This window comes from Acanthopagrus latus, chromosome 5 (assembly GCF_904848185.1).
Source record: "Acanthopagrus latus isolate v.2019 chromosome 5, fAcaLat1.1, whole genome shotgun sequence".
Taxonomy (NCBI): Eukaryota; Metazoa; Chordata; class Actinopteri; order Spariformes; family Sparidae; genus Acanthopagrus; species Acanthopagrus latus.
The window spans coordinates 444,611-458,622 of NC_051043.1; the positions used below are offsets into that span (position 1 = coordinate 444,611).

General features: G+C 40.9%; 2 protein-coding genes across 3 annotated transcripts in view; both read left to right on the forward strand.

Moving 5' to 3' along the window:
- The window catches only part of zfr (zinc finger RNA binding protein), a 48,992-nt gene extending 45,431 nt beyond the window's left edge, over positions 1-3,561 (forward strand). Inside the window, exons 18-20 of one of the 2 annotated variants that reach the window (XM_037098309.1) lie at positions 545-656; positions 1,936-2,033; positions 2,254-3,561. In XM_037098309.1, the coding sequence (XP_036954204.1) occupies positions 545-656; positions 1,936-2,033; positions 2,254-2,436 (393 nt within the window). In that variant the 3' untranslated portion in view covers positions 2,437-3,561. Of the gene's footprint in view, positions 1-544; positions 657-1,935; positions 2,034-2,253 lie in introns of those variants that run through there. The other variant, XR_005075094.1, reaches the window with a different exon arrangement.
- An 89-nt stretch (positions 3,562-3,650) lies between these two features.
- Positions 3,651-14,012, forward strand: part of LOC119019571 (ubiquitin-conjugating enzyme E2 L3-like) — a 35,650-nt gene continuing 25,288 nt past the window's right edge. Inside the window, exons 1-3 of the mRNA XM_037098310.1 lie at positions 3,651-3,657; positions 4,713-4,942; positions 10,941-11,072. Of these exons, the coding sequence (XP_036954205.1) occupies positions 4,811-4,942; positions 10,941-11,072 (264 nt within the window). The 5' untranslated portion in view covers positions 3,651-3,657; positions 4,713-4,810. The remainder of the gene's footprint in view (positions 3,658-4,712; positions 4,943-10,940; positions 11,073-14,012) is intronic.

The following is a 14,012-nucleotide window of genomic DNA, read 5'->3' on the forward strand; positions in this document are numbered from 1 at the left end:
ATTAAAATTATGCCTTGGGGGGAGTTCAGGGAGAGGAAAGCAGGTTTCTCAAGGTAGGCCTAAGTGTCGATCTCCCTGGATGTTTATAGTGTCAGCTTTCTCTCCAGTTCTAGCGTTCAGGTCCCCACAGACTAGCACATTTTCCCCAGTGTCTACCTGTTAAACCTAACATGCACCTGCTGACTGGATGCCGTCATGATATTTTGTGATTTGAAATCCTGACCCACCAAACCCCCCCCCCCCCCCCCCAAGATGCTGTTTTTTGGGCAGAAATGGGGTTTTTGTTTTTTCAGCCTTGAAAATTCACCCCTCACCACATTTGAAGGTTTGACACAGGAGGATTCAGAAAATTGGTGCAGGATGCCTGCACTCAAAGGACAGTGTGAATGGGGCTACTACCTATTTGCGTGAGCTCATTTTTAACCAATAACTGATCATGATCATGTTGTGTTCTGGGTGACAATTGATTGATTGTTGTAATACAAGCAGATACTGTGTGTGTGTGCCAGGAATCTAAGCCATCTTCACTTGTCAATGTGTTCAGGCCATGGAGCTGCTAGTTGAGAAGGCCATCAGTAGCGCCTCTGCCCCCCTCAGCCCAGGTGATGCACTGAGACGTGTCTTTGAATGTATTTCCTCCGGGATTTTACTTCCAGGTAAGATTTTGTTTCCTAATTTTTCCGAGTGTCGGTTAGTGTTTTCTACTTCAGTGGTCCCCAACTACCGGGCTGCGGACCAGTCCGTGGGTCGTTTGGTAGCATGGCGCAGAGAAAGAATAAATACGTTATTTTATTTCCATTATATTGACGATCATACTCGAAAAGTTGTTATATTTTGAAAAACTGATTCTCTTTTAACAACATCCATCTGTTCCTCTTGGCAAGCTTGACACGTACCTGTTTCAGTCGCGGTATGAATAATAAAATAATAAGCCTAAATAATAAGCCCTCAAACTGGCTGAATTGAGTGGAAAACAAACATCTTTGGAGAGCAACAAGAAAAAAGGAATTGTGATGAGGCGGAAGAAGAGGGAGTTTGACAGTTGTATAATTGTGGATAACTGTGTTTTATTTACAGTTTACAGTTATACAGTTTACCTGAAAATGCACTGGACATCTTATAGGATGTAGACTATGGCTTTGACCATATCAGATTTTCACTACACAATTATGTTGGTCAAACAAATGCTAATCTATCCCCCCAATCCACCAAAAATATGCTCATCAAATTTAACATTGTGTACTTTGTCTTTTGCCATTTTCGGGTAAAATATTTGTTCTCAGAATGTGTGTTTGGAGGTGGACAGAGTCAGTAACCACAACTATAAAAATAAAAATCAAGATGAACATTTATACATCAGTTACTAGCGTTGCTGGATTTTTTATTTATTTATTTTTTTCCCCACATACGTCACCATATCAATGTAAAATACTTACATATTCAGGTACCTGTCTGAGACCAGGTCAGATCCTGAAATTTTGTTGAGCATTGAAAAGTGTTTGAATTTATTATCACAAAAATATTATTTAACCATACTCAAAACTTGTTCGTAGTATTTGCATTTGCTCTTTCATAACTTAAAGTAAACAGACTATTAGTGACAAAGCCTGAAATATAAGGTTGAAGACTACCGAAATTAAAAGTTGTTTGATTGTGGAGAAAAGTTGTGAAGTTTTGACATAGGACACAGTGACAAATGTTTGATGTCATCTGTGTACAGTACATATGGCGCTATCTTACCAAATGTGTGATCAAACTTAATGAAAATATCAAGCAACGCTTCTGTGTTGATTAAATAGTCAGTTGTATATGTAGATAATAATATTCAAACTTTATAGTTTTCATGCCCCTCTGTGTTAATCTTGACTGAGGACACTGAGAACATTATGAAATGAAACATCGCTTAATGTTGTTATACTGTCCTGTTATTAACAGGTGGGCCCGGATTGGTCGATCCCTGTGAAAAGAAAGCAGTGGATACACTGATACCCATGGGCGAGCAACAGAGAGAGGACATTACCTCAAGTGCCCAAGTACGTGCTCTTTAATTAAACAAACTATAAAGCTGTACATTTAGACATAAGGAAACAATCTCTTAATGAGAATGTAAATATCTTTTGGTCAGGAATTGCAGAAAATGTTTTTGGGGGACTTGTCAGCTCAAATCATGGTGGAGTTTCCCTTTCTTTCATGAAGATGAGTCGCCCTCTGCTGGTTCCTAATTATTGCAATGGTCTTTCTGAATTTCTCCAGTTTGCTCTGAGGCTGCTGGCATTCCGTCAGATCCATAAAGTTTTGGGTATGGACCCTCTTCCGCAGATGAACCCTCGCTTCAACATCCGCAACAGCCGCAAGCGTCGTCGTGACAACAGTGATGGGACAGACAGCTTTGAGGGTGAAGGCAAAAAGGACAAGAAGGATTATGAGAGTTTCTAAGCCTCTATTACTAATTTAAAGTAATCTGTACACTGAAATGTATCAACATGTTGTATGCGCTGTCTCCAGTGTAAGCTCCAGCGTTGCTGTTTTGTTCTTGTCCCTTTTAAACATGTATCGTGTAATTGCAGCATTTCACTGTATTATTACACAAAGAAAAACATTCAATTTATGTACCATTTTAGTTGTAGATTTCTTAAAGTTAAGACCTCTCTGTACTAGTTAATACAGTTTTTACCTAATGTGCTTCTTAAATAGAAGTGTTGAAGCCAGTGGCTTATTCATTTTCTGCTGCTGCTCCCCTCTGAACTGTGTTTTAGTTTGAGTATAAGTTGAAGGGGAAGGAGGAGATCACAGGATCAGATCTAAGGCCAGACTTCTGTATTGTGGATCAGGACGGAAAGCGGGGATTAATGTAAATGCCTTCATTCATCTGTATAGTTGCATTCAGAGGTGGATTGAACACTTGTTGTTGATGATGTTGTTGTTATTATTATTATTATTATTATTATTATTATTATTATTATTATTATTATTATTATTATTGTTATTATTGTGAAGCATTAATTTGGCCACTGTTCAAAGATTTGCTTTTCAATATGAATTACTGTGCTTAACGCAGGTGATGTTTGATGCTGTGGTCTTGTTACGTCTCAACGCTCAGCTACACTTACCGATAAAAGACCTATGAGGCATTGCACAAAGATTCAGACTTAAACTCATAAATTGTGATAGATCTTTATTAGAGAAATTGTTAGCCCTAAATGTCAGTGTCACTTTCATATGCTTTATACAGTTATTTGTATAATCTTTAGAGGAAAAAAACGTTGGTTTGTTGAAACATGGCCATGTTCACATTGCAATCTGTTTTGGCTTTTAATTTTGTTTTCCTTGTTGATAAGGACGTTTATTTGCTTGCTGGCCTTTTAACTTTGTTCGGTGCTCAGTTAAGTTCAATACTGGAAATAACAATTTTTAAAAAACAACAAAAAAATGTCTGAGAATGGGAGGGACAGTAATATAAATGTCCCTCAGTGTAGGCTCTTTTGTGAATGTGTGCTGTGCTCCTTATTCTGCTTTATAATTCCATTTGCAGAATAAATACATTTCCAGATCGAAGTATCATTTTTGCTGAGTAACTTTCTTTCTTCTATTGTATGCAGCATAAACCAAGGTTTGCATCAAGCCTATCTAACTAACGAGTGCCTGCCATAATAATTGGTATGTTTTGATTCCTCCGTAAGGTATTCGGCTCTGTGTGACAGTCCAAGGTTTTGGGTGCTCTGTCATGTTTGGACAGACCTCAAAAAGAGAGGGGGTTGAAATAAAGTAATTAAAATTGTAAGCAGTGATGAATTGACCCTCACACCCCTATTTAATTATACTTATTCTGCATACTAAAAAATGCATTCCAGTATGTGTGTAGAGATAGATGGATTGATAGAGATGATAGATCTATAGAGATAGATGATAGATACAGAGATCTACAGAGAGAGAGAGATCTAGAGAGATAGATGAGAGATAGAGAGATTCCATCAGAAGAAGCCGCATCAAAAATGGGCTTCTGAATATTTCTCAAACTTGGACCTAAAAGTGGGATACTTTACAAAAGAACCTGAAAGGACTCCAGAGATGTCAACTAACTTGGTTATTACCTGCCACTGTTACCAACATTTACACGGAGAAACTGCGCAAAAGACGATATTAGAGGAGGTATCCTTTGAAGACAAGAATAAAAACAAACAAACCAAATACAACTAAAGGCCAGAAAAGCAAAGAAAGTTAACAGTTAGCCAAGCCCCCTGTGGAGTGGGTTAGGGTTAGTTGTTGTCACCATGGAAACCAGTCAGAAGGCAGCTAACAGCACAGAGCAAGGAGGTTTGATACCCTGCTAAATGAAAGAGTGCCGCAGTTAAGGAGAAACACAAGGAGAAGACACTACAGGAAAATCCAGAGGTCCTCTTCACTGAGAGGGGACTTTGATCTTCTTGGTGTTCACCTCACCTTTTAACAAGGAGAATGCCTCTTCAGAGGACTCCAGGTTGGCATCATTCCCCTGGACCATGATCTTTCCTTGGTGTAGTATGTGATGGGGAGCAGAGGGTCATCCTTGTCAAGCTGCTCATCTTTGCAGATCTCTAATCTGCCTCCTGAACTGATGCCCTCACTTGATACGTATGCATAATTGTTGCACAAAGAATCTTTCCAGATGTACATGGAGTCAGTGAAGAATATGACATTGTTCTTCTTCCATCCTTCTTTTGTGTTGGGTGTAGTCAGAGAAGATGATGACAGCCCAACAGAGAACCCCACCACCTTGTCCATCTCTGCCCCTCCCACACCTGCCAGCTCCACCAACCAGCTAAAGGAGAGTATGGCCCTGCTGGAGTTGGACTCTGCTGAATTCAAAGAGCTGACCCAGGCCAGGCTGTCTGACCATCAAGACAACACTGTGCAGCAGCATCATGATGAGCTCCAGCAGCTCAAGAGAGACAACCAAGCTTTGGTATCTGACCTCAGAGGAAGTGTAGAAGCACTAAAACAGGAGAACAGTGTGCTGAGTTAGCCAAAGTGAAAGAGGATGCTTAGAATAGGAAAGGAGCTTCACCAGGAAAGTCCAACACCTGACACTTGCAGCAGTCCCCACAATGACAACTACAGAGACACAGACTCACCCTACCAGTGTCCCAGTGTGCCTTGTCTCTGTCCTACCATCTCTGCTCTGCACCCAGCCCAATAACACCTCTACTCAACCAGAAGAGCTCCACAAGTGGCCATGCTGGTTGACTCATATGGGACTTTCCTGGACACAAATACTTTTTTTCCTGGTAAAAAAAAAAAAAGTGCTAACGAAATGCTGCAGCACTACAGGCCAGGTAATGAGGCTGTTAAATAAGGAGACCCTCCGGAGCCCTCAATACCTGGTGATCCACACAGGAACAAATGACCTGCACAGCCTCTGAAAGGACACTGCTGAGGCAGTCTGGAAGATGGTGGAGCAGGCTAGTAAGGAATTCCCTGACACCCACATTGTGATCCTACCCCTGGTCCACCTCCCCACAAACAGCAGTGGAACTATGCTGTAGCTGTAGCCCAGCCTACTGCCCTACATACAGTCCCTCCCCCTGCTACCTCTGAGCTGGGATACATCAGGGAGACGCTGCACACCCTGTGTACCGGCTTCTGTCCAGCTAATATATACATATTCAGAACATTTTCCCATATCAGTAATAGAACATATTCAGGGTCTGCATTCCTCAGCCTTTGAACTGAAGAGTGGAAACCCTGAATTCATGAAATCTATCAAAGACGTTGATATAATTGTATTGACAGAAACATGGTGTGAAAATGATTTGCTCACTCACTGTACTCCAGGATACAATGAAGACATAGTGCCCTCTGTAAAATAACAAAAACATACGCAAGGTCGTGTGGTATAAAGGAGATCTTTGCCATCAGATATCACCAGTTAAATAGGGTAAATCACACATTTGGTTGATTAAATCAAACCCTAGGCATAACTGAGAGGCATTTATATACCCCCAGTAGATTCTTCTTATTTTGAAGAAGATGTTTTTAACACTCTCAATTCAGAAATTGCCTACTTCCAGGCCCAGGGAAATTGCTTCTAACTTGAGATCTGAATGGACAAACAGGAATTGAACCTGATGTCATGGACCCACAGGGCAACAACCATGTATTTGGTCAAGCCCTATCAGTGCATTCACTGCCAGACAACAATCCCCCCTTTCAGACCACAACCAAATAAATATGTTCTCTAAACTCTCAGATCAAATGAGTGAGAAAAAGGGAACCCAGTAAGATGTTTAAATTTAATCCTACTTACAGATGGGCCCCAGACAGTGGAGACAAATTCATCATGGCCCTGAACTCACCTGATCTGATTAATATATGACCAAAACCAATATGTCTCTACCAGAGATGGTGTAAACAAGGCCAATGATGATATCAATATGATATTTCATAAGGAAATGAAAGCTGACCTCATAAAACAAACACGGATGCCTGTTAAAAGGCAAAACAGTCAGTATGCTGATTAATAGTAAAGATTTAGATGTGGTTCCAGTGCGATGTCAGCGACTTTTAGTGCGCTTGATGCGGTTTTACACCAAAGCAGAATATGCACCCGGAAAGACTCTGGTCATAGCTGATACACTGTCACACAGCCCAATCCAGGACAGTGACAACACCACAGAGTCTGTCATTGCCTGTCATGTTAATACTGTCATACATTGTTGGCCAGTATCACAGCAGAAGCTAGACTTGATGAGGGTAGCTACACAGAAAGATGAGCAACTACAGTGCATGAGACAGCTGATCAAAGAAGGATGGCCAGAAAGAGATTGTAACATTCCACATAGTGTAAAATACTTTTATGCAATGAAAGACTCATTGTCGGTGTGTGAACGACTTATTACACTTGGGTGTCGCATTGTTGTTCCACAGTCATTCACTGCATTTACATGCACAGCTTAGTCAGATTACAGCCATAGTTTGACTATGCTGCTCAACCAGACAACTGCAATTGTCTGAGTATACATGCTGGTGAGAAAATCCTATTATTGGCCAAAGCATGTCATACCCCAGTATGATAGATGGCGCTGTACGCATTTCAACTAGTGGTAATAGAGCCACCTGCGGCTGACCTCTTCATGTCACCAGCAACAACAAACCCTGCCTCGGTATTCGAGAAAGATGGCGTACGTGGAGCAAGATGAAGCTATATTTTTGTACATTTCGTATATGGTGTACATGATAATTACACAAACTAGATGCATAATGGCACTCCTGCTCGCGGTTATTTCGGAGGAAAGATGGCACCTGGCCTCTCCCTCCTAGATAGAGAGATGAGGTACTGTCAGAACTGAACCCTGGCAGTAAATATGAAGAAGACTAATGTCATGATCTTTCAAAAACGCCAAGTCAGGAGAACAAACACCAATTTACCATAAATAATCATATCATTGAACATAACATGAGTTATACCTACCTTGGTATAACCATCATAGCATCAGGGAGTTTCAACCAAAGGAAAAGCTTGAAGAGCCTTACATGCTGTTAAATGTTGAAATTTCCAAATTCCAGGCAAAATCTGGCTTAAAATATTTGATAGTGTCATCCAGCCCATTGCGGTCTTTGGTGGTGGTATGGGGTCATCAGAGCTATACCTGCTGAGACAAACATCCAACAGAATCTCCAACAGATACATTTTACACATACACAGAAACACACTAACAAATGCATATAGAGCAGAATTAGGCAGAAATCCAGCCCCAGAGACACCTTCGACTCCAAAGCCCTCGAAACTCATGAGCTGAGCACAGAAAAGAGTCTCCTATGTCAGTTGGTACTGAGGCTAACTGCCCCCTCTCAGACACAGTCTGACCAGCCTCACAACAACACTGTTCTCCAAACTCCAATCAGGGTAAAGCAAATTATAACAAAATGTAAAGAAACCTATCTACAACATTGGAAAGAAGAAAGTAAAGCCAGAGTAGACTAGAATGTTATCTGGCCCTAAATAGAGATTATGAATTAGCAGTATATCTCTTTACTGTCAGACATAGAAAGCAGAGACAGATCCTGACCAGGTACAGGCTCAGTGACCACAAACTGACAATCCAAACAGGAAGACACAAAAAATTATGGCAACCAAAAGAAAATATCATGTGGCCACTGTTCAACAGGTGATTTTATATATATATATATATATATATATATATACAGTCATGGAAAAAATTATTAGACCACCCTTGTTTTCTTCAATTTCTTGTTCATTTTAATGCCTGGTTCAACTAAAGGTACATTTGTTTGGACAAATATAATGATAACAACAAAAATAGCTCGTAAGAGTTTAATTTAAGAGCTGATATCTAGCCATTTTCCATGGTTTTCTTGATAGTAACCAAAATCACTTAAGTTCTTACATCAATAGCTATGGCACTGTACTGCCAAAAACACTGCTTTTAAGCATTCCATGTTTTCTTTTCTGTTTGCTTTAAACACATGATACACACAGGAGTTAGTACTTGATTGCGTAACCATTGTTTTTGATGACTGAAGCCATGCGTCTTGGCATGCTCTCCACCAGCTTCTGACATTGTTCTGCTGTCACAGCAGCCCATTCCTGTTGCACAAATTCAAACAAATTTGCTTTGTTTTTGGGCTTGTGGTTCTCCATTTTGAGTTTGTTGATTTTCCATAGGTTTTCAACTGGATTCAGATCTGGTGACTGAGCAGGCCAAGGCATGGTGCGAATGTTGTGGTTCTCCATCCAGGCTTTAACTGACCTTGCTGTGTGGCAAGGGGCATTGTCTTGTTGGAAAATCCAGTCATTCGAGGCAGGAAAGAGTTTTCCAGCTGATGGAAGAAGACTGTTTTCAAGAGTAGCCCTGTACATGACCTGGTTCATTCGCCCTTCACACAATTGCATTTGCCCTGTTCCACTCATACTGAAACAACCCCAGATCATCACTGATCCATCCCCATGTTTTACTGTAGGGGCAAGACAGTCTGGTTTGTAGGCTTCTCCAGGCCTCCTCCTAACCAGTAAGTTAGCTGGAGTGGGCATCAACTCAAAATTGGATTCATCACTGAAGAGAACCTTAGCCCAATCATCAACAGTCCAATCCTTGTGATCCCTAGCAAAGAGTAACCGGGCCTTCCTGTGCCTTTCGTTGATGAAGGGCTTCTTCCGTGCTCTGTGTGACTTCAGACCAGCTTCAACAAGTCGGTTTCGAACTGTCCTTGCCGAACAAGTCACATTTCTCGACAGTGCCCACTCGTTTTGAAGGTCCCTGGAGGTCTGACGACGATTCCTGACACAGGAACGGACGAGTGCACGGTCATCTCGTGGGGTAGAGAGACGTTTCCTGCCGCGGCCAGGTAGCAATTTGGTAGTGCCGTGTTCGGCTTGTTTTTTCTTGTTGTAATGAACAGCTGTCTTGGAGATCTTTAGTTTTTTTGCTACCTGTCTCTCATTCATGCCAATTTCCAGCAGTGCCAAGATGGCTGCCTTTGTGGCTTCACATAATTCTTTTGTTTTAGGCATTATGTGAGAGCTGACAACTTCTGAGTTGTGCTATGGCTTGAATGTAAGCAGGAAACCACTCTAAGCCTTTGCATGTGCAGTGCTGCTTATGACATGAAATGGCCTCTTATATACCCTGGGAATACAATTAAGCTTAAGAATGTCAAATAGGACATAAAGTATTATGTGATCAGCTGAATTTTTTGTCGTGTTCATTGTATTATACCTTTAGTGGTACCAGGTATTAAAATGAACAAGAAATTGAAGAAAACAAGGGTGGTCTAATAATTTTTTCCATGACTGTATATATATATATATATACATATATATACATATACATATATATATATATATATATATATATATATATATATATATCGACACTTTTTGTCTGCCATGACAGCGGCACGCCGAAGATAAAGCTGCTAAGATGAGCTGTTCAAAAACCTTTTTAGTAAACTGTGTATGCAAACAATGTTCTCAATGCTTGTGTGACCCTGGTGATACTATGAGCAAAGTTTCATGTTGTGTCGAGCCTTCTTAGTGTTTTAAAAATAGCAATTTTGATGAAATCAATCAAATTCACTCGATCCCAGCACTCCACTGAAAATGAACTTGCCCGAAAACGAAACTACAATAAATCTTAAAAGTGCCTCTTTCATTGTAATTATGCTTTTACACGAAGGTTTGACTCATATGCATTCACAATTAAAGCCTAGGCTGCTTTTTGGCGAGAGTTTCACTTTTAAGTACTGCGGAGTGAGGCAGCCATCCATGTTACCATCTTGGATCTATATATAATAGATTGTATACTGATATTGTTTCTGCTGCACAAATGAGTAGGACATACAGTAGGCTTATACTGCAGTGTATACCCCCGTTGGGAGATGAGTACTGGTGTAAGAAGCTTAACGATACCATAATACTAACAACTTGTTGCTACAAGTGCAAGCTAAATATCCAGAGTATATAGTAACACTTTTTGAACTGATGTGTGTAATTTGCTGCCAAATAAGTGAAATGAAGGGGGGTTTATGCAACATTACAGTGTCTTCCTGCATTCTTCACAGCAGGGTTCGTCCATCTGTGAAGTCCAAAGCAAACCCAAAAGACAGCACCTGTATTTTATAAAAGCAGATTTTTTTTATTCACTATGTGATGAAGATGCAGCGCTATTGTGTTGGGCTGGATATGTGAACGGATCTCTTATGAGACCAACAACAAACGTTTCTCCTGGACTATCTAAACCTCAGTGTTTCATTAACTCACTGCCATCAAGCATTTGGTCAGTGTTTGTTCTTCCTTTTTGTCTTGACCTCACTCCTCCCTACTTCTTACAACTCCTCACTATATCTCTTAAGGGCTAACGCACTTAGTGAAATTGTATCTTCACACCTTGACTTCATTTTAAGGAACAAATCATTCCTAAAAGACTGTTGTATTTATTCACTAGGAGCAGCTCACAGTACTGGGATCTATGATTGGGACGCTTTATGAGTACGGCCACAGATCCATATTCGACGCGCTGTGTATTCTGGGAATACACAGTAGTTTCAAGATGGCGGCGAGCAGGAGGCTGGCCAAGGTAAATCTCCCGATTCCGTTATTTTCTTTTAATTTGTAATGTGTGCACTTGTTAAGCTACATTGGAACATAGTTGGCTCAGTCGTCCTTCGCGTTAATGCTTTAAGATTACACTGTTGTGTGAAGATAACATGTCGTCTGTTTTTAGCTGTAAACTTAATAAAAGAGAGAGGTCACTGCTGGCCACCTAACCGAGTCGACCAAATATTACCGTTAGGCAGCTAAGCACCGGTAAATTAGGCCAGATAATTGAAAGTCAGCCTTCCGAAGGGGACCAATGAACTGATCGTGTGTCAGTTAGCATTAGTTTTCATGCAGCTTTGGGTCACATTGCCGATGGAGCAAGTTTATGATGTGGCCAACATACGACCGTAAGCGAATTTCCACGGCTAAAGGCGTTTGCTATATCGCTAGCCAACTCACGAGCAGACCGTAGCTGCGTTTCTGCTAGCTAGCTAGCTAGCTAGCTCGCTTGCTTGCTTGAGATAGCTTGCTAGTTATCTATCCAGCGAGCGGAGAGGCACCCCTCATGTGGAGCCAAACGCCTATATCGTACAGCCCCCCGCGTTTACTTTCCGTTTCTGTGGGGATTGGTCCACCTGATGTTGATATCTAACATAACTAACGGTATCAAAAGCGCCGGTGGATGCAAAGGAAGTTGTTTACTTATCTCAATAAACGAATAGCTAATTTTACTTAGATAGAAATAACACGTCCGTTCAAACTTAAACCATGTGAGCCTGGCATTTGCACCATGTACATTTTGAAATCACGTTATTCAATTTTAAAAAAAATATTTTTCTACAATCAACTACAGCGCTGATGTGGACAATAAACCCCACTGACTGCTAGCATTAATATCCTTTTGAATGTAGCTTGCTTTCACGAGCGATTCATGTTAAGACAAATCTAGAGATATTAAATAAAAGGAACCTTTTGAGAGTCGTTGTTGCCATGGGCCATATTTAGCCTGGACATTGTCATCAGATACTATTATCCACGAGGTTATGTGCTTTTGGTTGTTCCCTTCTGTTTCAACTGTTTTATATTTTCAGTGAAAATGTTAAATGTGATTCAGCTAACAGGTCAGTGGGGAATTGCATCCTTATTTCGAATATGCAGGTAATTTTTACACTCCAAATGTAATAGTGGAAGACTTTTTTCAGACAGCAACGCTAATAATTTAGTCCCTCTGAATGTACTGCATGTTCTCCGCTCTCAGTTTTGTCACTGAGTCTTGTTTGTTATTGCAATTTTGAAATGAAAATCTTGCAGTACTAGTGGACTAAAGAGGGTGAAGAGACAATCTTGTTTTTTGTTGTAAAGAATTAACTTTAGGTCAAACTTCTTCCCAGCATTCGCCAGAGTCTCCTAAAACAAAGTTTTAATAAAAACACATTCTCTTTGACAGTTACATAGCCTCAAACAAGGATATATTTTTTTTCATCCATGACTCCAGATAACAATAGTTTAGTTGTATTTTGCAAACATTTTCGGAGACAGTGCATCTTAAAAGTATATCATGTGTAAAACATCAGGAGTAGTATTTCTGCCTGTAACATTTGCCATGGCTGCCACAATCAATACCACGGAAAAACAAAAACAAATTAAAGCAACAAACAAAATGTTCTATCAATCAGTGGCTTCACTTCCTTAATATGTACGCTTATTATTAGAAGCCTTTGTTACTTTACCCACACAACCCATGCTGCCCCGCTTTCCGCATGGAGAGAAGGCGGGAGTGAGATGGTCACTGGTCGTGGGTGAGAGATGACCCATGACCAGATTATCATAAGCCGCATTCACGCTGCCCTTTCAGTGCGGGAATCATGTGCTGATTCTCCGCATTGCTATCTGTCAGTGCGTTTACATGACACTTAAGAAAACCGAATTACTGAGTCAGTCTGACTATGATTGGATCTTTAAGATGCATGTATACACCTTAGTCTAACTAAAATCGGACCTGATCAGATTTCTCGTAGTCGAATTAAAGCACCCAGATTATTCGTTTGATAGTCGCATTACTCCTGCATGTATATGTTCCAGCAGATCAGATCGGATTTTTGCGTTCTGTGCAGGCGCGAGATTTTTCCCCGGGGCCGTGAGCCAGAAGTAAATGGATGGTGGCGGCGGTGTCTTTCCTCCGAAATCATTGCAAGAAAGAGTGTCGTCGTGCATCTAGTTTGTGTAATTATCATGTACACCATATACGAAGTGTACAAAGATGTAACTTCGTCGCGCTCTTCGGACGCCATCTTTCTTGAATGCCGAGAAGGCTGGTGATGTAAAGAGGTCAGCCGGAGGTGTTTGTGTTACCACTAGTTGAAATGGGTGCAGCGCCACCTAGCGTACCGGGGTATGACATGCTCTGGCTCAATAATCCGATTTTCTCACCGGCATGAATACTCGGATAACTGCATTTGTCTGATTGAGTGGCATAGTCGAACTATGGCTGTAATCTCACTAAGCTGTGCATGTAAACGCACTGTATGTGAAAGTTACAAATGCAGAGAGAGGGGACAGTTTAACCGTGGAGATAGTATCAGAGGCAAGAAGGTGTCTGTGTCAATAGGAAAGCCGGAGGCGCGGATCAAGGCTCTGTTGAGCTGAAAGTTCACAGTCTGACAACTAAAACTAAAAGGCTCCTTCACTCATCACATCAGAGAAATTTGGTGACTGATAATGTCTTTGGCAACTTATACAAGGATAAAAATACCACAATTACACATGGAAAAAATCACTGTCGTCCTGTCAGTCTTACTTTTCTGCCCCAAAAAAAGTTGTCTGTCCCCAGCAGCAGACCAAGGCAGCTCCTGCAGTTGAATGGCGGTGATGATGTGACGTGATTCAGAGCAAAACCCTTTCGCTCACCATGTCTTTGTTACCATCCATTATTGTGTTGTTGTAGTTACTGTCTCTAGAAACTAGTATTGAAAAAAAT